General features: G+C 41.2%; 1 protein-coding gene across 1 annotated transcript in view; it reads left to right on the top strand.

Annotated features, from left to right (window-relative positions):
- The window catches only part of CTH (cystathionine gamma-lyase), a 28,993-nt gene extending 6,330 nt beyond the window's left edge, over positions 1-22,663 (top strand). Inside the window, exons 3-12 of the mRNA XM_063137471.1 lie at positions 783-878; positions 5,752-5,861; positions 7,143-7,274; positions 11,443-11,500; positions 12,088-12,165; positions 14,183-14,335; positions 15,519-15,640; positions 17,948-18,000; positions 20,378-20,516; positions 21,670-22,663. Coding sequence (XP_062993541.1) covers positions 783-878; positions 5,752-5,861; positions 7,143-7,274; positions 11,443-11,500; positions 12,088-12,165; positions 14,183-14,335; positions 15,519-15,640; positions 17,948-18,000; positions 20,378-20,516; positions 21,670-21,696 — 968 coding nt within the window. The 3' untranslated portion in view covers positions 21,697-22,663. The remainder of the gene's footprint in view (positions 1-782; positions 879-5,751; positions 5,862-7,142; positions 7,275-11,442; positions 11,501-12,087; positions 12,166-14,182; positions 14,336-15,518; positions 15,641-17,947; positions 18,001-20,377; positions 20,517-21,669) is intronic.
- The last annotated feature ends 620 nt before the right edge of the window (positions 22,664-23,283 follow it).

Below are 23,283 nucleotides of genomic sequence, written 5' to 3'. Positions count from 1 at the left end.
TGAAGACCATATAGAACTATGGTTAAAACAACAATTTAAACTTAACTCTAATTTTGGCATACTCCTATGCCATGATAGAACTGCATAATTTTATTAGATCTGTTTTGTTAAACCTGATTAGAGTTTTTGTCCAGTATTATTAATGCATTTATTAATCCACATTTTCAGGAGTAGAGTATCTAGAATTTGAAATTGTGCATATTATGTAAATGTGTGCAGCTCCACAATATAGTTTTTCTAGAACCTGGAAAAGTTAGGTAATAATTTTGGTTCTAGATAAAACTATTGTGCTAGCTTTAGGGTCATAGCCCCTAATCTAGGGTTGGGCAACTTCGGGAGTTCCAGGGGCCATTTTTTGCTGTCCAGGCCTGCCCCCCGCCCCCAATACACACACACAAGCCACAGTCTGAAGGGCTGCTTGAAAATTTAAAAACTGCATCCATAGTTGCTATGAAATGCACAAAGGATCAAATTTAGCGTACTTACTTTTGGTGTCAGCATTTTGCAAACAACCTAAATTTGGCCCTTTCAGTGCTGTGTAGTGCTACAGGTGGCCCTTGATTTTTTAAAAAATGGATGGTGGCCAGGACTGCATGTTGCTACCTCTGCCCTAATCTAATCCCAGATAGTATTCCTGAACAGTATTCATAGTACTCTGTCCCTTAAAGGCTCAAGTTCCGCCACAGTTCATATTTGCTATAAAGCTCAAATACACTAAAGAATTAATTTGTTCATTTATCAATTTTGTTTTGTGTTTCTCTCCCCCCCCCCACTCCTTTTAGGTTTAGCATATGCTTCTGGGTTAGCAGCTACTTTGAATATTGCCCACCTACTGAAGGCAGGGGATACTGTTATTTGTTCAGATGATGTCTATGGAGGTGAGTGATGTACTTGTGTATGATAGGTCTTAACTGTCTTGGCTGTAATCTTTTAGATTGTAATGCAGAAGGCATCCATGGGTGGATTTTTCAGATCACTTCAGGCACAGTAGTTTTTAGATGGAGGCAGTTGATACATCCTGGTGTGAACCTTCAACTGGTGTTCATGTATTTGTGAATCAGCTTTCAAACTCATTGAGTTCATTTGTACCATTTTATATTGCTCATATGCCTCATAAAACTAGCTTCAGTTATTTTGGCAACAGGCACTAATGGATTCACAGACAGATTTTCTTGCTCTACTGCACATACCTTGCCCTGGAAATAGACGGATTTTTGTGCACTTTCTTTAGTTTGACGTTTTTTCAAATAGTGTGATTGGTTCAGATATTAACATCCCAATCTTCCAAACCACTGTTTTAGAGGGTTGGGATTGTGCTACAGGCTCCTCTGCTTACACACTCAGACAATTAAATACATCCTCTTTAATTGAAACCATAGTTTGCTATTACAACTGAACAGGCAAACTATGGTTTGTGCTTGCCTTTCAAACTAAGATTGAATCTGGTTTGTAATTCTGGTTTGGAGATCAAGTGCAAAACTCCAGTTCTCAGACAACCTATGGTTTGGATTGAAGAAGAAATAGCTAGTTTGATTCTGAATATGGGAAGAGGAAATCCTTAAGCTCATTACTTCCTCATGCAGTGCCAAACTCAGTGTTGCGTGTGAACTAGCCTTTGAACGGTTTCGCTTTTTCTAAACCTAAGTTTAAACAAAAATACATGTGTCCCCTTTTAATGCATTTTTTACATTGTGCAGTAGGGATGGTATGCTATTGTACCAAATAATCCTAAATTTGCCAGCCTTCTTTCACCTGCTAATTTATTACTCCCCCTAGGTTCCTTGTTTTCTGTCTGTCCGTTGTATTGAGTTTTGGGCCACATTAGCTCTGGGCCACAGTGGGCTACATGTCAGTCCATGCTACTTTGTGCTTCCCCTGGAGGTTGCTACCCTAGGTCCCATCTAGGTGTGCCCAGGGACTGAAGCAGATGCGTAACATTCTTTGCATTACTTATTTGCAGTTAAGATGGATTTATCCCACTGGAAATAAATTAGAACAAGTACCATGTTTTATTTTAAGTCAGTGGGGATAGTGCTTTAAAATAGCTAAAGCATTGGTTAAACCTGCATTGTTATAATAAGGTTTTACTTAGCTTAATTTAACATTTGTTCCTTATGCATGGTGTGGAGAATGTGGATAGGGAGACATTTTTCTCCCTTTCCCATAATACCAGAACCTGGGGTCATCTCATGAAGCTGATTGGTGAGAGATTCAGGACAGATAAAAAAGGAAGTCTTCTCTATGAAATTCACTACCACAAGATGTGGTGATGGCCACCAATTTGGATCGCTTTAAAAGGGGGTTGGATAAATTCCTGGAGGAGAAGGCGATCAATGGCTACTAGTCCTGATGGCTATGTGTTACCTCCAGCATCACAGGCAGAAAGCCTATATACACCAGTTACTGGGGAACATGGGCAGGAGGGTGCTGTTGCACAGGTGTCCTGCTTGTGGATTCCTGGTCAACAGCCGTTTGGCCACTGTGTGAACAGAGTGCTGGACTAGATGGACTCTTGGGCTGATCCAGCATGGCTTTTCTTTTGTAAAAGCAAATACCTCACATGTAATAAATGGGTGTTACAGAGCTTTTTTAGATTATTTCATTGAATGAAGGCAGAGATCTCTTACTAGAGATCTCTGCACTGCTATATTTTCTGCTACTAAGTGGATAGACATTCTAGGCCAGCAGCCAAGGATGGCTTTAAGGGTAAGCAAAACAGGTATCTCTTTACAGTAGCTACAAGCAGGCATAGCCAAATCATATGTCCCAATGTGACTGAGCTTTTCATCTAGAGAAGGAAAACATGTTTTCCTGAAAAGCAAGGAGGATGTGGCTGGCCAATATTTATTTGTTTATAAATATTTATTTGTTTATTTCTTAAAATATTTGTACCCATTTGTCTTAAAAGGTGTAGTAGCTATTAGATTTGCCTAACATGCAAATGGTACCTAGAGTGTAAAAGGATTGGCTTATAAATCTGCTGTGCTGCTTTCTTGGTAGCCAGTTATAGATGAAACCAGCAGGATTTGCTATCAGTAATATTTTGGATACTTATTCATATTACCAGTATGTATGAATATAGGACCCCCAGAACAAATAGAAATTTCAAAAAATATGGGTATTCCTCTAGTAACAAAACCATTTAGATATTTAGGAGTTCAGATCCCTAAAAGACAGAAGAATGTACTGAAACTAAATTATGGAAAACTTTGGAAAGAATTAAAGAAGGATATAGTCAGATGGGAAAGGATAAACCTATCACTCTTGGACCAGATAATGACTATAAAAATGATACTGTTACCAAAATTCACTTATCTCTTTAATGTATTACCGCAAGAAAAACCACTTAAAAGATTCAAAACATGGCAAAACGAGATAGAAAAAAATATCTTTAACAGCAAAAGACCAAGAACAGCAAAGGCCTTCAGATACAGATCGGTATAAGAAGGAGGGTGGGGCATACCACATTTAAAAACCTATTATGATACTTATCAATTAAGGCATTTGCTAACAATAATAAAGAAAGGGGTGAGTCCACAGTGGGTAGAAAAAGAAAAAGAATTGATGGAATTGAAGGAAGAAGAAATACAGGATGTGTTCTGTATCAAAAAATATATTAAATGACAAATGAGAATCAAAAAAGCACAATAAAAGGATTATTGAAAGTATGGTATTTTAGGAAAGAGAAATTAATGCCAGAGATCTCACCCTTGACACCAATATGGGCACACCCAAACTTCAATATCAAAAGGAAAGCAGTAGGCAAAAACAATTTGAAAAAATTAAGATTGATACAAATAAGAAATTTTTATGAACAGCAGCACTCAGTAACACAAGAAATATGGAATAATCGCACACAAAATGTGGGAACGTCATGGCTAGCATAGATGCAAATCAGTAAATTTATAAGGACTAGAAAGACAATAAGGCAAAGTTCAAGAGTTAACAGAATGGGGAAATTTATAGATAAATATCAACTAAGAGATAAGGGTACAATAACACAAATCTATACAATGTTAATGAAGCAGGAGATAAGGGGAAATGTAACTGTTAAACATTTATGGGAAAGAGACCTTGAAGAGGAAATAGAGGAAGGGGAAGGGGAGAATTTTTTTTGACATTTCCCTTTCAAACAATATATACAAGAATAAGAGAAGGTGTGCTAAAGTTAGTACAGAAGTGGTATCTGACACCAGTAAAATTGGCAAAAATTAATAATAATATATCACCTTTGTGCTGGAGGGGATGTCAAATCAATGGGACACAAATTCTTATGTGGTGGGGATGTAGGAAGGTCAAGAAGTTTTGGGACAGGATTTTTCAGGAAATAAGAAAAATTACTGAACAAGAGATTTGTAAAACACCAGAGCTAGCTTTATTGAATATGTACTGTATGTTAAAGAAAATAGTGAGATAAAAGAAAAAAATATTAATTGGATTTATGTTAACAGCTGCAAGGCAATTAATAGCAGGCAATTGGAAGACCACTCGGATGCTGACAGTATCACTGCGGAGAAGAAAAACCTGGGACATAGCAATAAACGAAAAGTTGACACAGAAGTTAAGAACACATAGAGGGATAAAGAAAAGAGATACTTTCAGGACGGGCTGGCAAAGATATATAGACTATGTGAAAAAGGAATCAAACAGAATAACTTTGGCAGAAGCCTATAGAAATCTGTAGGACTCATAAAAACCAGATAATCAACAATCTTCTTGAAATACTTTGTTGAACTTGTCACAATTAATGAGATACTTCTGTTTTGCATATTTTGTGCTGTGATTTGATGTAATTGACTAAGGCCGTTGCTAGACGAGGGTTTAGCCCAGGCTGATACCTGGGCTCACCCCTGTGCGTCCAGATGACGCACAGAGGATCTCGGGGTCAGCCTGGGCTAAACCCTCCCTTGGCCCGGGATAACTGGCACCGGTTGTGGCCCGGTATTTCCGTAGCCCCGGGCTGAGCCCAGGGCTGTGGAAGGTCTAGCCCATTCCGCGGCTTTTCCCGGCTATGCGGCTTACTTGTGAGTAGCCAGGAGAAGCTGTGCCCATTGGGCCATGTGGGGGAAATCGTGGGGGGAGAGAGATGGGGGCCGGGGGGGAAGAGCAGACCTGGCAGGAGAGATGGGGGGAAAGAGCGGAGCCAGGGTGGGGAGATTGCGGCTGGGGGTATCGGAGATCGCGGTGGAGGGGGCATCGGACAGGGCGGGCGGGCGGGGGAGCATCGGACATTGCAGAAGGGAAATAGGGGGCAGGGGGGAGTGGGGAACCCCTTTCTTAAAAAAAGCCTACCTTATCGTTGGTGCGCTCCTGTACACATGGCCCCTTTAAATGTAAAAAAAAATATGGCCGACGCGACGGGGCTTTCCTTTATCCCGTCGCGTGTCACGTGTAGACAGGAGCAACAGCCTGCGCTACTTCTAGCGCGGGCTGGCCCCTCCACACGCCGGGATTTAAAGGTAGGTCTAGCAAGGCCCCAAGTGTGGGGAGGGATATAGAATAAGTATTGATGTGCATAGTTTTATGTTTTATTTTTATTCTTGATATTTGAGTTCAATGTATTTAATAAAATATTTTTTAAAAACACTTAAAAGAAAAAAAGTAATATTTTGGATATAACTGCTGTTAAGCAAATTTTGAAAGGGTGAAAAATATTGGTTCTCTTATTCGTTGAGTTTTCTGATTCATTTTTCCTTCTAATAAAATTAATGTACAGAACAGATCATAAAGATGGGTTTCTTGGTGTCCTAGGTACAAACAGGTATTTCCGGGGGATAGCATCAGAGATGGGCCTGAAAACTCTTTTTGTTGACTGTACCAAACTGGAACGACTTGAGGCTGCAGTCACACCAGAGACCAAGGTAACAGAGGAATGTTCAGAAAACAGTGTCCTCAGCATACCTGGAATGACTTCCTTCTAGCAAAGCTGCTCAGTGTACAAGAGCCTGGGAGTTGCAATGCTTGGCCACAACTGCTCAAAGCAAAAGCATAGGAGAAAGATTATAGGGTGCATACTTCATTATACTGGCTGTGATGGAACAAGCTCTTCTTGTTCAGTGTAAAGGCTTTAAAAGGTCACATTCAATGGGGGTGTAACTACTGACCTTTTTGGCAATTACCTGATGACCATTTGCCAATGTAAGCATGTAACGCTAACCCATGGTTTATTTAACCCATGGTTTATTGCCTTACTCGGTTGTCTGGCAGATGATCGAACAAACTGGTTGTTGTTTTCCTCAATTCCTGGGTTGTTTGTTTTCCTCCCCCTTCACTTGCTCCCTTCCTGTATGGCAAATGCCTTTATGGCATTGTAGTACTGGAATGTAGAATGACTGTTTATTTTTGGTTTTTTACCACTATTGTTCACTGCTTCTGTAGCCTGCCATATATATATATAAATATAATAATAATAATAATAATAATAATAATAATAGTAGTAATAATAATAATAATATATTTCTTACCCACCTCTGATTGGATCGAGGCGGGGAACAACATATATATGAACAACTGACAGTTCTGGGTTGTTTGTGGTAAACAAACTATGGTTTGTTAGCACAGCCATGTTCACACATCATGACAATCCAGAATTTGACTGCCCATACCATGGGGTTTGTGTTATGTGCAAACCAAACCCATAACTGGAGTGGACTAATGTGTTAAGATAGAAACCAATGAGAAAACACGATGTGTTGTATGAACCCAGCTGGGCTACCAAATCATGTTTTGTTAACCACAAACAATCCACAGTTCACAACCCAATAACAAATCATGGGTTGTCTTCATGGGTTGTTTGTGGTTAACAAACCATGGGTTGTTAGTACGGCTGGGTTCACACAGCAGAACAACTCACAGTTTAAAAAGAACCCACACTCAAACTTGAGTGTGGTATTGTGTGAATCTAGCCAATATGAAATAGTGAATTTGCCACAATTTTTGAGCAATCTGTTCAGGGAAATTGTGATGAAGGAAATGGGTCTCTGTATGTGCATGAAAGAGAGAGGTCCAAATATATCCTCTATCAATTTACTGCATCCTACCAATGTAGGGAAAGAAAACCATAATATACATTTTTATTGGTGGTGATGCTGCCAAATAATATGCATTTATGTGTCTTTTATAATGTCTTTTCTATATAATAGCTTGTCTGGATTGAAACTCCCACAAATCCAACATTGAAAGTTGTTGACATTGAAGGGTGTGCCAAGATTGTCCACAAACACAAAGGAGTTATTTTAGCAGTAGACAATACCTTTATGTCTGCATATTTCCAGGTAAGCTGATTATGCAGTGCTGTCCCGGAAATGCTTTATGGACTGTATTTCTTTTCTTTTCATATTTTTCATAAAGGCTGTTCCATGGAAGGCTATGAGAAACTATGGATTTGATCTCTTGTGTGTTAAATCTACCCACAGTGGTGCTGAACTTTCGTGATACAGTTTCACTAGTGTATATGTAATTAACTGGGCTTTCACATGACCTGAAAGTGAGTCACCATGGCTCAAACATCATGGCATGTGGAACTGGTATATCGGAAATAAGTTCTTTCTCTAGAAAAGAGAAACATACCCCTACATTCCAAGCTACAGCATACTCTGAAGTTAGTCCTGTTGTGTTCAATAGGATTTACTCCCAGGCAAATGTGCATTGGATTGTAGTCTTTGCATCTTTATCTTAAATATTTGCACAGTTCACATGAAGATTGAGAGAATAGAGTGATCCTCTTTCCCTTTATGATCAGACAATGGGCATGTCTACACCATGCTTTCCCCCCCGGGGGCATCCCTGGATCATCCCTGTGTGTCCAAATGACACACAGGGAATCCTGGGGGCAGGCAGGGTCGACACCTCCATCTTTGCAGGACAACTGGTTGCCTAGTTATCCCAGTTTTCCTCATGTTCCCGGGACCATCCCGAGGACCACAGGCGGTGTGCCGTGCATTTCCCGGGCCTGAAATGCCGTGCATTTCCCGGGCGCTGCACGAGGTGGCTCCATGCCCATGGGGGTCAGAGAGCATCAATTTTGGGGCACAGTTTTTTTTTTAAAAAAAATAAACACTTTTACCTCTCTTTCTGTGCATATGTGCAGCTCCTTGTCTGAAGGAAAAAAATGGCGGCTGTGACGTCCCTCCTTACTTCCGGGATGTTGAGCTGCCATTTGGATGTTGGGGGAGGATCATGGAAGCATGTAAGTCCACGATCCTCCCCCTTCCTTCCTCTACACCCTTAGATGTAGACAAGCCCAGTGAGCGCTATCATCTCTAATGCAGGTCTCCTCTTCCATCAAATAATACTTCCTCCCAACCACAAGTGATAGGTGTGGTAGGAGTTGACAGCACATGTTATCTGTTCTGCAGTGTGTGCATATGGGGGATTTCCTCTCTCCAGCACTGCCACCACCTAGGGGGGAACTGCTCCATCACTTGGCAATCCCACCTGTGGGTTTTCTTAATTATAACAAATTCTTATTTCTTGGACCTAAAGATCTCACTGTCACTATAACTCAGCAACACTCAATGCCAGCCGTTTATTCTTGAATAATATTGATGTCGTCCCTACTGGGCCACATGACGCACAGCTAATCCCGCTGTGATCTCGAGTCCACCACTCAGTTATTCAGGAATATCGCTGACTGCTTTTGTCATGGTTTTTTGGGCTCTCTCGCTACAATCCCAAAGTCCGCGGCTGGTGTAACCCACGTTCGCGAAGCTGCTGCTGTTCAGAGTGAGCTCCTGGCTCAGCAAACAGCCAACCCGCTGTCAGGGGCGTGTGCATGGGCATTGGCGTGTTTCATTGCTGATTTTTATATTTGCACTGCAGCGCATTTTCAACACCGTACCTATCCCCCCTTGTGTTGCTACGTGTCTGCGCTGGTGCGCATCTCTCAGGAGTTTTTTTTTTTTTAAATCGTGCTCCATACCCATCTGCCTAGTCCCTCTGACTTCTGCCGATACACATTCAGAACCGCTATTGTGGGGCACACATTCTCCCGCAACTGCTCTCCTTTACTTGTGGGAAACATTGCTCATGGGGCACTCGCGGAAGCAGAGAACCATCGCAATCATCCCTCCTCCATTGCAAAATGGCTGTAGGTGTAGATTAGGCCACAGTTCTATAAGCTGGCCCTTTTTCTGTTGCCACCAGTTCTTTTAGAATACTTTAAAAAATCTCCCAACAGCTGGTATAAGGAGCTTAGCCATGAGATGGGTACCAATACTAGAAAGAAGAGGAACTATTAAACAAGTAATTTATTAAAGGGATATTTTGTACATAAGGTATTACTGATATTTTCTTAGGGGTTTTCAACAGACTGCTTAGTAAGTATTCTTTAGGACTCAAGAAACACTATTGCTGTTACAAGTAGGACTTCTTTTACCTCAGGCCAAATCCCCTAAACCTTCACCTCACCCAAATACCATTATAGCCAGGTCCAGTTTCTGGGTACAGTCTTCCTCTGATATCAAAGCTCCTCCCATTGTATTTCAGGCTGCTTGGACAGTTTATCTGGGTTTTTATTGCCTGCTTATATAACTTCCTCCGGCAAGATCTTAAGCATAACACAACCACTTGCGCCCTACTCCTGATTTTCACCAGCCACATATTGCTATCCCACAGAGAAAGAATAGCTTAATAGTCAAGCCTTAGCTATTCAATTTACCTTCAGTTTTCTCCTAGGGCATGTCTAGACGAGGGGGGTGGAGGGGTATGTTCTCACGATTTTATGATTGCGAGATTGTCCCCCTCGTCTACATGCGGCGCACAATGTCCCAAGAGGGAGAGGACGTTGTGCCTGCCATTTTGTGTGTGTGTTTAAATCGGCGAAGAACGCAGGAGCGCTCCTGCACAAAATGTGAGTTTTAAAAACAAAACAAGAAACCTCCCACTCACCCCACCCCCCCACGGGCACAGAGCTCCTGAGAAGCTCCGTGCCCGGGTCCTCACGTTTACTAAATGCGTGTATTAGGGAGTAAGCCCCATTAGACACAATGGAGTTTACTTCTGAGAAAAGATGCATAGGATTGTACTGTAAACATACAAAGTATAGGGTTTAAACATTATAGTGCAGAGTCTGTAATTTAGTGACTTATTTGAAAACAGGAAGAGCTGTCATGGTTAATAATAAAGCTACATAGAGATTTCCCTGGAAAATAGAAGGGCAGTAAAATGGAAGGACTTTAATTCCATGGAATTAGAATTCTGACAATGACATGATTCTATAATCTAGCCCATTCTCCCACACTAATCCTCCATGACCAAACATTCCTAATAGATTAGCCAATATAATAGAAGGAAATGGTGCCTAGTGATCCAAATTGCCATGTGCCAGGAGCAGAGAGTAAGAGACACCAGTTACAGTATTTGCAGGGGAAGAAAGCATGAACACACAACAGAATAGACACTGAAGATGGAATAAAGCAGATTATTTTATATCCATTCTCAATGAAGATTTGGGGAGAGGGGAGAGGTGTCCTGGTGCCCTTTCTAGCTAGACGCTAGAAGCCTCTTCCTTTCCCTACAGACAGGCTGTACGTGCTGTTTCACCAGTGAAGATGTGATGATACAAAGTTGTGGTGTCATCTTACTTACTTTATGTATCACATTGCATTCTGCCCTTCATTCAAAGAGCACTCGGCAGCTTGTCCCATTTTATCTACAAACTTTTGAGGAAAGTAAGATTCAGGGGTAATGATTTGTGCAAGGCCATCTAGAAAGCTTCATTGTTGAGTGGAGATTTGAACCTGCTTCTTTAGTCTATGTCTAACACACTGTCTATGGCAGCACACTGATTCTCTTCAGCTTAGTTCCTCATATGCCTGAATTAAGAGTTGTACTCTATGAGAAAAGATGGGAGTTGGAGGGTTGCACTCTAGTCTTACTAGGCCTTTGAAGTAAGGGTGGAATTCAACATTGCATGAAAGTCATGCAACAAGACCTTTAATTCATACACACATCCTATCCCCCCCCCCCCATCACATCCCAAAACCTTCTTTGGAAGGGCCCCCAACCCTCCAGAGCAGATTTTAAGAATATGCAGGGGCCTGCAGAAGAGAAGGGGAAATGCCCCCTCCCCAGTCTGCCGATGGAAGCCATTTCGTCAGTGGGATGACAAAATTGGATTCCACCCTTATTGTTCCCACTGTTTGCTCTCATCTTTTTCTCCAGCTTGTCCTTTTCCCATCTCTCCCCTGTCCCCCAGTAAAACGTCTTTCAGGCGAGAGCTTTTACTGTCCATGTTCATAAGAAAGCAGAAGCAGTGGCTGGCAATATGTCCATGGGACTCATGAGCTATTTCTCAGGTGCCCCATCAATTTACCCTGTGTACAGAAGAAGTTTCTGCAATATTTTGGTTTCAACAGTGATATGTAAATGTCAACAGAAAAATGAAATGAGGCTTTTGTGTCTGATTTCTCGCATTTATTTTTCATTTCCCCCCTGTTTTAGCGTCCTCTGGCTTTAGGAGCAGACATCTGTATGTACTCGGCAACTAAATACATGAATGGTACGTTTCTGGATGTCATATAAAGCTTGGATGCTATGTTGATACTTATTTTTAAAAATTAACAGTCAAAATACCTTTTAGTGTTCCTTTTACTATCAACTTCTTATTTTCTTCATGCCACATTGGGGTGAAAAAAAGAATAACTTTTTTTATGGTGGCATCCACAAATGCATAATGCAATTGCCCTTCTCCCAGCAGAGTAGATGTACACACTGGTTATTGTCCAGACTAGTTTTCCTTCTGGGGTTTTCCTTTGATGTTTCTTTAATTTAGCAATAACACTGCAAGGCAGTTTGAAGATACATTTATTGAATGAGGAGTTCATTCCTTTGAAGGCTTTCTCCCTTTTCTTTTCTGTCCCAGAGGGGAAAAAAGGATTTCTTAAATGTTTGAAAAGCACATTGTTTCCATCTAAAAATCCCATTGACCAGGGCTGAAAGAAATCCTTCATAGGAATGCAGAACGACAGGAGAAAGGATGATAGGGAAAAAGACAACTAAGAAACTCATGTCTTGTTTTCTGCTTAAATAAATAAGCAATTAACCATTCCGCCCCCCCCCCCCCCGTTTGCCTTCTTGTATTCTCAGGTCACAGTGATGTTGTAATGGGACTGGTTTCACTAAATGACAATGATCTCCATGAAAGACTCAGATTCTTGCAATATGGTGAGTATGAATTAAGCATACACAAAAACAGGATGTGATCCATGTAGATTTCCAAAATCTGCCTATCTAAATTTAGAAATACATTTTTATGTAAAACACCTGTGCCTGACACTTACCTTCTAACATTTTCAAAAACCTCCAGTGGAAGAGATTCCGTTACCTCTTTAAACAGTGTTTTCTACCACCCCACTTACCTTGCAGTAAAGATATTGCAACATTTATAATCAAAACTATTTTTCATGGTAGACCAGTTCATTCCTATGGCAGGTTCATTCCCTACGCTTTCGTGTTTTTTAATGGTTTGATGCTTCTCTACATGAGGGGAAGAAAGCTGTAAACTTAAACAAAGAAATCGTGTCTTAAAATGGTGGGAGACATGTGACCGGATCGCTTGCCAGTTTTGCTTTTTTGTTTTATACTTCAAAGTGGTTGCAGGGAGCACCAATTTTTGACCCGGAACAGCAGTGCAGAACACGTGTTTACATATCCGTCTGGTGTACTTTGCCCCGCCTATTAGCCCTGTTGGAGAAAAAAGATGGGCACAATATAGGCACCTGTATTGCAACTGTTTTGGCCCAGGATTAACCCTAAACATTTTAGCAAATAGTCCCTTCTACAGTCAGTGCACATCTTAGCCAAGGTTGGCCAAGTTATTTTGGCTCCTGAGATGCCTCACTGCCCAGTGGTAGGACTGATCCTGTGTGACCTATTTCTAAATGCAGCAGGATGTAGTACAACATAAAATAGGTATTGGTACCCTATGGCCCAGGCTCAGCTGGGGCCTTCAGTGGTCAAACTAGAATTGAGATTGAGAGGGTGTGTTCACTAACTCAAGGTCCCTGACTGGGGTCTGTGGCTTCAGCTGGAAAACCAGGTACCTGAAGTGTAGAAAGCCAAAGGTGCTTCTGTATTGTTCAAGCAAAGGCAGAAGATTCCAGTCTCATAGAACTGAATGAGAGGTAGTGTGATGTCATGGTTGAGTGTTGGAGTGGGATTCGGGAGATCCAGGTTCTAGTCTCCAGTTGGGCCATGAAGCTTGTAGGATGACTTTGGCCCAGTCACAGGATCTCAGCCTAACCTACCTCATAGGGTTGTTGTGAGGATAAAAATGGAGAGGAGGAAGAGGACTCTGTAAACTGCCTTGGCTTGCCTGCAAGAAGGGGAGAAAAGGCAGGATTTAAATGTAATAACAATAATGTGTATCACGCCTAGTCAATCCAAAGGATTCATACTCCCTGCCAAATGTAGTGCCTGAAGTTGTACATTGGCCAAGGTGGTATAATGGTTATAATGTTGGACGAGGACCTGGGAGGCCCAAGTTCAAATGTCACTCAGCCGTGACATCCTGTTTTAACTGCTTTTAAATTATATATTGTTTTAACTTGGTTCATGGTTTAATTTGTTTTTAACTGTGCATATTTATTGTTTTATACTGTATGCTTTTATCTGTATGCTGCTCTGAGATCTTAATGATATAGGGCGGGATATAAATGTTTTAATTAAAAAATAATAATAATTCTCTGGACAACTTTGGTCTGAGCACTACTTCTGAACCCAACCTACTTCATAGAGTTGCTGTGTGAATAAAAGGTGTGGGGAGTAGAAGAGAACCACGTGCACTGCCTTGAGGCCCTTAGAAAAAGGGATAAATTATAAAAAATATAATTCATAATATCACTGATTCCTTCTTTGCCAGAAGCAGAGGCCTGAACAAGAACCATGTTCTTTCCTTATGCTAGGCTGCTCAACTTCTGACCTTGAGGTTCATGGTTCAAACCCCAGTACCCCTATTAACCACAATGCCAGCAGAGTGCTCCATTTTAACTTTCATTTAAAAATCCTGAAGTTGGCTATCTTACTCTGAACATGTAAATATATTTTGATGGACTTGCAGAACAGTCTTGCTCAGCTCCGGCTGCTACTTAACCCAACCTGGATGGAAATGGTGGGAGCTGCAGTCTAACAGATCTGGAGGGCACAAGAGCAAAGAGGGTGATTTCTATGTCTTCTTTTACAGCCATTGGAGCAGTTCCATCTCCTTTTGACTGCTACCTTTGCAATCGGGGTTTAAAGACACTGCCGATCCGCATGAAACAACATTTCCACAACGCGCTAGCTGTAGCCAAATACCTTGAATCAGATCCGAGAGTTGAAAAGGTCATTTTCCCTGGTATGTTGACTTTGCAGTCTCTGGCAATTGCTAAAGTATTCCTGTAACCAAAATGGCATGGGCTCATAGTGGGGGTAGACCAGGCCAGTTGCATGATGGAGGCTGTAACCCTATACCCACCTGTTTGGAAGTAAGCCTCATTGAACTCTTGCCAAATTCCTTCTGTGTTGACATGGCTGGAAGTGGACTCTTTCAGCTTTGGTTTGGAGACTCAATGGCTGATTAAGAATGGAAGCAACAGGTGCTTCTGAATGTTTTCTTCCACATCCATTTCACTTCCATGATCCTGCCCCTGCAACCTTCTTTATTCTATTGGTTTATTTCCATACCGTTGTTACAAACAATTTCATCCCTGGCAACGCATTCAAAAACCTAGCCTTTTCCATACATTATACATGGTAGGGCTTTCATGGGTAGGAGGTGGAGTGGAGCTTTGGCCCCAGCATTGCCCCCCCCCTGCATTACCCCTGGCCCTCCATGCCTTCATTGTGGACATCTGCAAAGAGGTGTTAGTTGTCCCTTTGCAGGATGCTGTGTCAGGGCTGGGCCAGAGATGTGACCCTGCTCCCCACCCCCCTTTATACACATATCCAATGGGTTGTATCCAGTGTTAGTCATCTTTTTGGCACCATCTTTTCAGGGCCAGTTTAAGACTGTCCTCTTCTCTCAGGCATTTAGTGGTATGTGATGGGGCATTTATGCCATCTGTTTCAACATGGCTAGTATTTTATTGAAATTGTTTTTTGCTGTGTTTTTAAAATTGTTTTATATTTTGTATATTTTAATTTTTGATGCTGTATTTTATCTTGTGAATTGTTGTGGGCCACGCAGAGAGCTCCAGTTGTTGGGTGATATAGAAATGAAATCATTACCATCATCATCTAACTGAAGACCCATTTTTTTCAGTGATTATACTCTAAGTAGGATTAACATTGAAAGCAACCAAATGTGTGAAACAGAATAGTGTATGACTGTAATTATTACATGCCCTTTATTTGTGGCAAGCTGGTGTTTTTGGGAACTTGTTCAGTTTGAACCTTAGAATTGATAAAAGTATTCCTAAAGGTCCATGAATGCCCATTCCATTTACGTCTTTGGCTAGCTACTTCACATTTTAATAGGGTTCATGTGTAACAGTAGTAATATAAATCAGGCCGTTTATATAATGTGTGACTCATTTCAGGATTGCCGTCACACCCGCAGTTCGAGCTGGTGAAACGTCAGTGCACAGGCTGCCCTGGAATGCTTTCCTTTTATATTAAAGGAAACGTTGAAAATGCCTCCAAATTTCTCAAAAGTTTAAAGGTAAAAAAACTTCTCAATGCGTATTGCCTTTAGAAGAACAACAGCACCTCCTTGTGACCTAGTCAGGATTTGATGCTGCCCACAAATTAGAAAGCTGCCTTCCTCCTTCCCTGCAGAATGCAATCTGACAGCCTTACAAACCTACCGCTCTCCAGATGTTTTGGACTTCAACTCTCAACAGCCCCAGCCAATGGTCAGGAATGCTAGAAGTGGTAGTCTAATACATCTGGAGGGCACCAGGTTGAACAAGCCTGCATTATGGAGTTAATATGCTTCTAGGACATCCCAAAATGTAAATATAGTTATGGGGAGGGGCAGTAATGACAGGGAAGGGAAAGGGTGTATTGGAATTAACATGACGCATTCATCCAGGCACCTGGTGGTTGCTTAACTAATGAGAATCATATAATGCCACTCTGTACCGCCTGCTCTCTCCTCTCCTTCCACAATTGTACATGGAATTTTGAGAGCAAGAGAGCTTTTGCTGATGTAACACCAGTATTATGTTTACAGAGTGACTAAATGCTTTGACTTGAAGGACTCTGTCAAATTGCTTCTTCAGCACATTTCCCCGGAAAGCCGTTCTCTTTGAAATACAGCTGTGCAGCCATTGCTCTTGTGGAAAGCCTGCCAGCAATGTATTGTTTTGACTCGGTTTGCACCTATTGGCTGTGGACAGATGTGCCCTTGTTTCACCAGTGACTGGCAACTAAATTAACAACAAATAACAAAGAGCTCTTCTTGTTGATAAAGGAGGATAAAACCATCTAGAAATGAAGAGCAGGGAAAACACGTATTTTGCTTTATGTGCCACCCCGTCGCAAGGGCTTGGGGCAGGTAATAACATGTTAATCTTTGTAAGTGGGATTTTGTGATTAAACCCCCATTTTGCCTTTAAAACCAGCTTGCCACTAAAAACAAATTCAGTAACAGTATCATACATCACTTCCAAAAGGTGCCCAATCTCACCAGTACCCACATTCCTCCTACTGCACTACCAGCATCAACAAACGAAAGGGCAGTTTGCCATTGAAATTCAACAGCAAGCTGATGCAGAGACTTAAAAGGGACACATTTAGCTTGAAAGCAAACTAAATCTGGCACTTTTCTCTGGAGTGGTTTGCCATTGAACTTTGGTAGCAAACCACTTTTTTTGTTGTTGCCTTGCACTGATTAATAGGACCATGACTTTGGAGGCATCCCTGACCAGTGAAAATAGGGGGAAGAAAATGCCACAAAATGAGAGAGGTCCCCTTGCTTGATGTGGTGTGCAGGTGATAGACCAGGAATAGGGTGACTATATGGAAAGGAAAACAGGGCTCTTGTATTTTTAACAGTTGTATAGAACAGGGAATTCCCTCTTGACCAGATACAAAAGAGGGCAGGGCTCCTGAAGCTTTAACTGTTGTGAAGAAGAGGGAATTTCACTAAGTGCTGCATGCATACAAATGACACCTGCTGAAATTCCCATTTCTGTACAACTGCTAAAGATACAGAAGCCCTGTCATCCTTTCCATATGGTCACCTTAACCGGAACAGCCTTTTATCTGTTTATCTGTTAGGTTTGCTAGACCTCAGGCTTTTTGCACCATCACTCTCAGTGCTTGCATTGAGTTTGGAAAGCAACAGTAGTAGGAGCATGACTCTGGAGGCATCCCTGACCTGTGAAAATAGTGGGAAGAAAATTCCACAAAATGAGAGACTCTTCCAATGCGGCCTTGGAGTTATCATCCCTTGTAAACTCTTTGCCTAGGAAGCTGTTACAGTGATGACAGAGCAGATGGACGCTTGCTGTCTCATAGATAGAGTAGCATTCTGTCCCTACCAAATGAGTGACACTGTTGTCCCTGCTATGCAAGCACATTCTTCTGCACTTACTATTACTGCATTTGCCAGGGTTGCTCTGGCCTCCACAGAAAAGGGAATTTCAGCAGGTGTCATTTGTATGCATGCAGCACCCAGTGAAATTCTGTCTTCATCACAACCATTAAAGCTGTAGGAGCCCTGCCCTCTTCTGCATCTGAACACTCTAGTATAGCACCTGCAGGTTTAACTGTTGTGATGAAGAGGGAATTTCAGCAGGTGCTGCATGCATAACAACAACACCTGTTGAATTTCCCTTTTCAATACAGCTGTTAAAAATACAGGAGTCCTGCCCTCCTTTCCATGTGGTCACCCTAAATTAGGTGTAGCTGTCCATTGATTTCACTGGACTTGGGCAAGCCTTATTCTCCATAGGTCTGAATTGCGGGTTTTCCAATGAAAAGGTAAATGTGTGTTTATTGAAATGTGTATTCCTTTCTCTAGCTTTTTGCCTTGGCTGAAAGTCTGGGAGGGTATGAAAGCTTGGCAGAGCATCCGTAAGTGAAGTTCAATTTCTATTGGGATAAATCCCTTTTTAAAAACAATGCATATTAATGAACATGAAATATATTTTTATTAAAATATTTTGAATCTCAACTTGCTGTGCCTGGTAGACAACACATTCATTAGTTCCCTTAACTGTAGAAAATAATAACTTTGTTGCAGGAAATAGATTCACACTGGATCCCATTTGTTTGAGGTCCTCTTGGAACAATGCTCTATATCAGCCTTCCTCAACCTGGGGCGCTCCAGATGTGTTGGACTGCACCTCCCAGAATGCCCCAGCCAGCTGGCTGGGGCATTCTGGGAGTTGTAGTCCAACACATCTGGAGCGCCCCTGGTTGAGGAACGCTGCTCTACATAATAAGCCTTTTGTGTGAAGCTGAACCCTGCACAATTTTAACCACACTTTCCTGCATGTTAATTGGCCTTATTGTTACTAAACATAATAATACTCCAATGTTGGACATGGATTTTTCAGCTAAATGATTTTCTCCCAAGAATCACCTGATGCTTGGTGCTGTTCCTTTATTTGTTTCAGTCCTGAGTAGGTGTATGTTTTGGATCTGGTGCTTGAATAAACCATGAATAAACTGTGAGGTGCCTAAAGAAAAACAACAAGCACCCATTAGGTGATTTACAAAAGACATAAATAGACAATGCCTTCCCAATGGGCTTACAATCCAATATGGCGACTTCTTTTAACTATTTTATATGGTTTTAAGAGCCCCTTTCCTTTTCCTCATTAATTTAAGCCATAATATTTGGTATAAGTGTGAGGGAAGGAGGAAGCCAAATTCTGTGGAATATGGTTCTCTCTACAAAGAGGCACATTCATAAAGTTTGATTTTTTCTGCCAGTGAGGGAGGCTAAACAACCCAGGGTTGTTCAGCATGACATCTGAACCCAGATCTCTGGCTTGTCTTTCCCAAAACAAGCCAGAGTTGGAAACCAGGGTTATATTTCAGGTTGAATCTTAAATGTCTCAAATTGTGTGTGTTTTAGTAATTTGAATTTTTTAAAGGGTAGCGGGAGAGAGGCAAATCACCCACTGAGAGAAAATGCCACTAACTGAGACACCCCTTTACATATTCATTTCAATCTTCCTAGTAAAACATTAGTCTGCTGTTTGAACTATGTACAGAAGGGGGCATATTTGGTACAGGAAACTGTACTGCACTCATAAAGTACCGAAAAGAACGATAGCGTGTTTTTAACTAGTCACAGTGCAGATTGGAAGTACCATGTAAATACAACAGTATTCTAAATTGTCCTGACTTAAAGATGCATAGTTCCAAATCAGAGGAGTTTGAGACTAGCATTTGTCTGCCTCAGAGAAAAAATTATAACCAGGAAAAATACCAAAGGCAGTGAGATTTTTTTTAAAAAATGTATGCTACACATTCAAATGGTTAGGGTTATTATAAATATATATTTCCCATAGAATACCTATGAATTTGAGCTGCTGCAGGGCCCAGGGAGCAAAGTCTGCAAAGGCCATAACTGAACAAAGCGTGTTAATCCCACACACCCTGTACAAGATATCTAGAAATATGTGTGGCAATTTCAGGCCTTTTGTCTAAAACATTTTTGTGAAGAAAATAATTTAGAGATTTTTTTCTTTATGGTTTGAGATTGTCGAGCTAATTTTTTCAGTGTCCAATAACATTATTGTTATTGTTGTTATTATTGTTGTTGAAAAGTGGGTTATTTTTTTGGGACCAAGTCTTGACCTGACAAAAATTTCATTTGATTCTGTCACCGCACAGGAGTAATAAATGCTACTAATCTGTAGCGACTGGAACAGTGCTCCAAGTTTGTGCGGGATGCTGTCCTACTTCTTTTCAGGCTGACCTACAACTATCCCACCTGTGTCTGGCCTAATGTGGAATTACATCAACCCATTCCCCCAGCGCTTCCTGCCAACTTTTAGCCATGGACTTGCAAAAATAAAGCTCTATTTTAAAGCTGGATAACCACCCCTCCACACATACACCCCCCACCTCAAAGGATCAATGTTACTATTAATATACTCAAGATTAATATTTTCTGTGTAAGTTAAAAATACCATAAGTTTAGTGCACTTGGAATGAAGTCAGAATTGTTCCAGTGCCTTCATTATCATTTATTTTAGAGCCCACAGTTTCCATAGTGTCAGCCCATATTTGACTGGAATCAGACTTCTGTCTCTTAAAGAGAATCTCCTGGCATTTTGGTTTGAAAGTGCAATGCAGAGCAGAACGTAACTGTGCCTTGCTCACAGACCTGCTCGCTACATGTGATTCTTTTCAAAAATGATTACATTGCTGGTACTGACTGGTCTAGTGCTTTTATTTCTGAATCTGGCATCATAGAAAATCTGTTCTTTTTCAGTGGCATCATGACTCATGCCTCCGTTCCGAAGGCAGAAAGAGAAGCCCTTGGCATCTCTGATACGTTAATTCGCATTTCTGTGGGTTTAGAAGACTCAGAAGACCTGCTAGAAGATCTGGACCAAGCTTTAAAGGCAGCAGTAAGTCACTTCATAAAGTTTAGTGGCTCCAGTACAGGAAAAGTGTTTTTTCTTCTTTTTCCTTTCTTTCTACTTTCCCCTATCACTTCAGAAATGAACAGTTCTTTTGATTGAATCCTAAAGTTCAGTTTGTCAAATAACTTGCAAAAGCGCCTTCGCTAAGAAATATATTTTGTGTGTTTTGTGTGGAGGGGTGCTTTCCTTTTGTATAAACTTAGCATCACATTGGGCCCAAATATTTCAGTTCTGGAACACTGCAGGGGGGAAATTAGGCATACTGAAGTTTTCAAATCAGTCAGGAGAGCACCTCTCAAATGGAGTGTATGGAACACTTCCAGAATGCATTCCCAAATGTAATGTGGGGCTGCAGTACAGGAAAATGCTTCTTTAGGAGCTGGAGGAATCTGCCTTTAGCTCAGCACTATCTACACCAGCCTTCCCAAAACCCTCCAAATGATAGCTGATCGGGGAAAGGGGGGTGGCAAAAGAAAGCGGTATGGCCATGTGGGTAAACCCAGAAGGCTGGATTTGACCCATGGGCCTGAGGATTCACAGCCCTGACTTAAGACATCACCTCCTGATGGTCATGATGCTGAAAAGACTTCCATGGCTGCATAGACCCCCTATTGCTACACGGGGCTGAGGACAGAGTGCAGTATAGGGTGTTCCTCCTCTAGCCGTATCTTGGTTGGGCACCAAAGATGTTTTCATTGCCCCAGCCTTTTTGTTGAGTGAACTTGGGGTGAGGAGGGAATCTTTCTAGTCTTTACAATGCAATCCTGTACAAGTCCTATTCCAAAGTTTGCCCCTTTGACTTTAGAGTTCTTAATAAAAAGAGCTGGCATGGGTAATAGCAATACTGAAGACTAACTTTTAATAAACACCTAACAAGACGCAAACAGAATTTTAATGGCCACTGCTCTTCTTTTTTGCAAAGCAGCCAAAATTGCTTTGAAGCCTGTGATACATTTGTCTGTGAAATTTTATCGGACTACTGTTCTTTTAATGTAGCTGAAGAAAGCAGCTAGGAGACTGAAAGCCTAAAACCTGGTGTGCAGTCTTCTTTTATGTTCCAAATGAGCCTGCTCTATGTTCATTTAGATAATTGAAAGACACATAGTGATACAACTCTCCTTGCTTTCTCTTACCACAGGTTCCTGATTACAGAATCCGTAACTAGAAGTCTTATGTCTTGAAATCACAATTGATTCCTTTGCAGCTGCAGTGCAAGAAAAACGAACTGGATGCTCATCTCCTCATGAGTTTTCATTGGATTTGATTTCCTGAAAATGAAAAAAAACTTACCTTTTAACATTTTTGAAAGCAAACCAAGGGTTTGACCTCCTCAACCCATTGATTCAGAGAGTGCCTTCAGATGTGTCATCCTCTCCACTGTTTGGTTCTTTTAATGTTAAATATATTAAAAAAGCCACGTTTCTTTTCAGCGGTAGCTGAGGTGACTGATTCACACTCAGGAATACTGTGTCCAGTTATCTCCTACTGATATCTAAATGCTGGTGTAATATAGTGGCTAAGACTGAACTATGAATTGCAAAGTCCCCAATTCAAATACCACCTTTGCCTTGAACTCACGGGGCAGGCTTAGGTAAGCCAGCCTCAAACCACCACCCCACCACCTGCAATATGGGGATAATAATACCGTTTTGCAACTGGTTTACAAAATAAAGCATGTGAGCTACTTTGAAGACTTGAAAGCACTATAGAAATGTTATTATAGTGGACAATTTAAAAATAGTTATTATACCACTATGTCTGGTTCCCTCTTTTCACTGGTATTCATGCTGTTAAATTGATACCTGACTCAGAAAAAAAACTGCTTCAGGTGTTAAAGACCTGCTATTAATTCAATGTCCTGTGCAATTTTGAAAATGAAACAAAGTCAATTGCATGGCCCCATATGCATTGCTTTTTAAAAAATAAAAAAATCTTGAATTTGCTTTGGTTTCTGTTTTGAATTAACTATCTGTCAAATTCTTGCCATTGTATAGGGCGATTCTTCTTTTGGAACCTAAATTGCTATTTACATTATGTGAGATTATTATGTATGATTAAGAACTGTTTCTATAAGCAATTTCATGTCCAATTACACTTCTCATAAATTATATAAAGCTGTCTGATTTATTTTAGGTCTCATTTCTCTGAAGAATTATTTTGAAATGACAAATAGGCAAACACTTGGGTAAAAGCTCTCCTCTTCAACCCATAACAACCAATCCCCTTCCACCCTAATTTACACGTTTTCTTAAGCCAGCCTTAGGGAAAACAGCCTGGAGCCAAGAACTCTGCCTGTTTGTCGTTTTTCTCTCCTTTTCACTCTCAGGCATTGCCTGGGAGCCAGCCACGGGTACACACCCTCCTCAACCAATTCTGCCTCCTGGCCTCTTATCAAAGAATGTTCTTCAAACTGGGCAAATCAGCCACTTTTCCCCAAAGTAATTCTGGCTTTAGGAGAGGAGGCGTAACTGTCTCTTCCTGACCACAAACTACTGCGAAGCCAGGCAGAAATTAATTTGCAGCACCCTCACAATCTAAAACTTGATTAGGCCCTAAATCCAATCCTTTTATCTGTGAATCAGACTTTTCCTCTGAGACCACGGTTTCAGGGGAAGGCATTGCATAACCTCTCTGGCTCCCCAATCAATAGACCAACAGGAAAAAGAGGGATCACCCACCCTCCAGCAAAACTTCTGTGCTGTGAGATTTTGCCCTCATTGAAGACTACGCTGGTTGTGTCAGGAGAGGAAAC

The sequence above is a fragment of the Elgaria multicarinata genome, chromosome 1, assembly GCF_023053635.1.
Source record: "Elgaria multicarinata webbii isolate HBS135686 ecotype San Diego chromosome 1, rElgMul1.1.pri, whole genome shotgun sequence".
Taxonomy (NCBI): domain Eukaryota; kingdom Metazoa; phylum Chordata; class Lepidosauria; order Squamata; family Anguidae; genus Elgaria; species Elgaria multicarinata.
This window is presented reverse-complemented; position numbering and strand designations above follow the sequence as displayed.